Here is a 3256-nt window from a genome sequence, read left to right on the forward strand (position 1 = left end):
TAGAGGAGAAATGGGCCAAACTAGAGATGTACTGCAAAAGCATAGATGTGAAGGTGGGGGAATATGACGTAGAACAATATCTTGGTGAACTCAGAGAATTGAAAATTAGCTATCCGGTGCACCACTTGGAGAAATTGAAGCAGAGGGGTGAGGCCTTGGGTTCGATTTACACGGCAAGAGGAGAACCCATTAAAGAAAAAGATGTTGTAGGGGAGGTGGCTTCTGTCACGAGTACTATTGCCGTAGGAGAGGCTGTTCGGGGGGCATCTGCACAGACGGTAACGGAGAAAGAGTGGACACAGAGCCATGCCAGTAACAGAGCCAATAGCAGGGAACGAAAGAGGTGTCGTAGAACCATCTACATAGTATTTTATGTTGTACATATGTGTTTTACCTTTTTGGACAATGTTTTCCCATAGTGATGTACATAGTATTGAGACGGTGTTCGTTGGATATGGAGAGGTGCATTATATATATTTATTTAAAGATTTTGGTTATGTATATTTTCGGATGTCTTTGTTTAATATTTTGAAATGATAACATTGCAATTTGTGAGGTACAGTGGATGTGTTTTGATAAGTGGTTTCATAAGCCCTTTAGGCCTCTGCGTGAGAGGTATAGTAGAAGTCCGTACATATGGTGGGAGAGAATACCTAGTTAAGTGATAAGTGAGTTATGCGTACATAGTTGAAGGCAATTGACTGAATCTGACGATACTTGCATTTCAGGTGAACACCGTGATTGGGTAAACATGTCGTTTCTGAGGCGAATCTTCGATAAGCCACAGTGGTTGTATTCGACGTGGGCGTTAGATGAACTAGTGAGAAGTGGGATTCCATACTATATATCGTGTGAGCGATATGGGATAGGACATCCAAAGCTAGAGAGTGTGATGGCGGAGTATGTCCGTCGCATTGAGTGGGATTAGTATTAGTTTATCAAAATATGTATTTAACAAGTATTGTTATGTTTGTCTGAGCAAAAACAACAAGGAATTATGTAAACAATTGTAAAGTGATATTTAACAACATGGCATATTTTTTATATATAATAATGAATCTTTTGATAAACTGCTCGTGTACAAGATATGCGGTTATGTTGCCTGCGAACATTGAGAAAGTTAAGTGTGTTGTTCCTTTGTTGGAACTAAGTCATCCCCTTGGGTGTGTAAAAGAGCAGGTGAGATGCTTTACCATTTGTGAGAGGAGACGACAAGATCGTGCTCGGGCTCAAAGCGCGACATATGAAGCCGAACGTAGAAGCAAAGCCGAGATTAGCATAGCCCAAGATCGGTCCTCTTTCCATTGCACTCATACCTTGGTTTGTTAGGCGCCTTTTGCTGGGGTAGGCACCCCGAGGGAGGGGGTGGGCCATTGAACCCTACAGAGGCCACCAGCGGATGGGGTGTGAGCATGAGTGCTGGAAAAGTTCCTCCCAGCCTTGGATTTCTAAACTAGTTCTGCTGGAACTGAGACAGCGCCAAAGTGGGGTGTCCGATGGTTCTGCTGTGGTAGTCAGGGCGGATTAGACCGCATAGGTGGGGTTCCGTGGGATGCACAGGCTAGTAGGATCCCCTATTTGCTTGGGCCAGTGGCTAGACTTTGTGGAAGTTCATCCATACAGCCTTTGGCTAAGCAAGAGGACGAGGCAAATGGAAAATATCACCTTGATAGGTCAACCGAATTCACGTAGTCAGGTCAGATTAGATTGCGAAATGGTGCAACAGAAGGCCTGATATGACTTTCCTCAAGACCCATTTTCTGGAAGGCTTCCCAAAAGAGGACGTCGACGCTGCTGCCTCCATCGACTAAAACTCTCCCCAATTGGCAACGATCTACTTGCAGCTTAATGACCAATGGGTCGTCATGAGGTGGGTGCACCTCCTACAGGTCTTCTTCTGTAAAAGTTATTGGAGCAGTGGGGTAGCACCTCTCTTCTGCATTGACAAAGTTGACGGTGTGCCCCAGTAATCTATATCGCTTCACTATTTCCTCCATTTTCCTCTGGTATTTGGTTTTTTCATCTTGTTCCAGGGTCGGTTCCATGGTTCCATGTATCATGGGGACTTGCTTTAGAGGCTCTTGTGAACTCGATGAAGCCACATTTGTGGAGGTTGGCGTTATCGTGGGTGCTGGAGTAGGAGCGATATTGGGTTGTGGGATGCCAGTCCTATCAGATCCTTTGATGTACTGAGCCAGTCTTCTATTTCTCATAAGAGCCTGAATTTGGTTGTGGAGGTTGTGGCATTCAGATATCGTATGTCCGTGGACCTTGTGGAAAATGCAGAACCTGTTCTTGTCTCGCCTCTCTGGAGGAGTGGTGATTTTGTATGGTTCCCACAAGATGGGTCGGTCTTTGTTCTCTGCGTAGATGACTTCCTTTGGGATGGTGTATTCGAAAGTAGAGAATCTTGATGGATCTCGACTGGTTCTTGGTCTCTTTCCCCCCTTCGAAGGTTCAGGCTCATGTATTTTCCTCTTATCGTTCCCTTTAGCCGAGGGAGATGGGTTGTTTGGTGGTGGTATGGAAATGAGAGCAGTTTTCTTCTTTACACGTTCTCGATATTCCAAAACTCTGAAGACACCTTCGGCACGGGCCTGTATTTCTGCCATGTCATAAGGTGGGGTCATAGTGGGATTTTCATGTATGAGGGATCCTACTTGCAAACTCTTGACAAAGAGGTTGGCTGCGGTTGTTGGCTCTGCATCATGAATTTGGTGTACAAGATCGATAAAGCATTGCAGGTATGGCTTTGGGTGTTCACTTTTACCTTGTTCAATTCGATACAATTTTGCCATAGTTCTTGGAGCCTCGCAGTTGGTGCTATATTACTGCAGAAAGGCTCTACGAAGATTGCAGAAGTTGTTGACAAAGCTGGGTTTGAGCTGTCTAAACCATAGCAGGGCAGGTTCGAAAAAGGTTGTGGAGAATACTTTGTAGCTTCATTATTTACTTCCAAGGCCATTTTTTGTTGAAACTGGAATAAGTGACTGAGTGGGTCCCCTTTCCCGTTGAATGATGGTAGAGGAGGGATCACGAAATCTCTCGGCCTCGGTTCATTCTATATCCACTCAACGAAGGGTGATTTTTCAATAGTTCTTGATGCTAGCTTGACGTTGTTAGAACCGTGCCCAGATCGTCCCTCGAAGAATTTTTGCATCACTTCTCAAAGCATTTCTTCTTTCCAACTCTCCAAGAACCGAACAGAGGGGGTAGGCTCTTAGGTGGTCACGTCGTGAACAATCCGCGCCTGGGT

The 3256-nt window shown here is 45.0% G+C and overlaps 1 protein-coding gene across 1 annotated transcript; it reads right to left on the minus strand.

Moving 5' to 3' along the window:
* Window positions 1-1883: 1883 nt before the first annotated feature.
* LOC133792037 (uncharacterized) lies at window positions 1884-2798 on the minus strand. The gene has a single exon (XM_062229948.1). The coding sequence runs from the start codon at window positions 2796-2798 to the stop codon at window positions 1884-1886; it is 915 nt and encodes a 304-aa protein (XP_062085932.1).
* Between the last annotated feature and the right edge of the window lie 458 nt (window positions 2799-3256).

This window comes from Humulus lupulus, chromosome 7 (assembly GCF_963169125.1).
Source record: "Humulus lupulus chromosome 7, drHumLupu1.1, whole genome shotgun sequence".
NCBI lineage: Eukaryota > Viridiplantae > Streptophyta > Magnoliopsida > Rosales > Cannabaceae > Humulus > Humulus lupulus.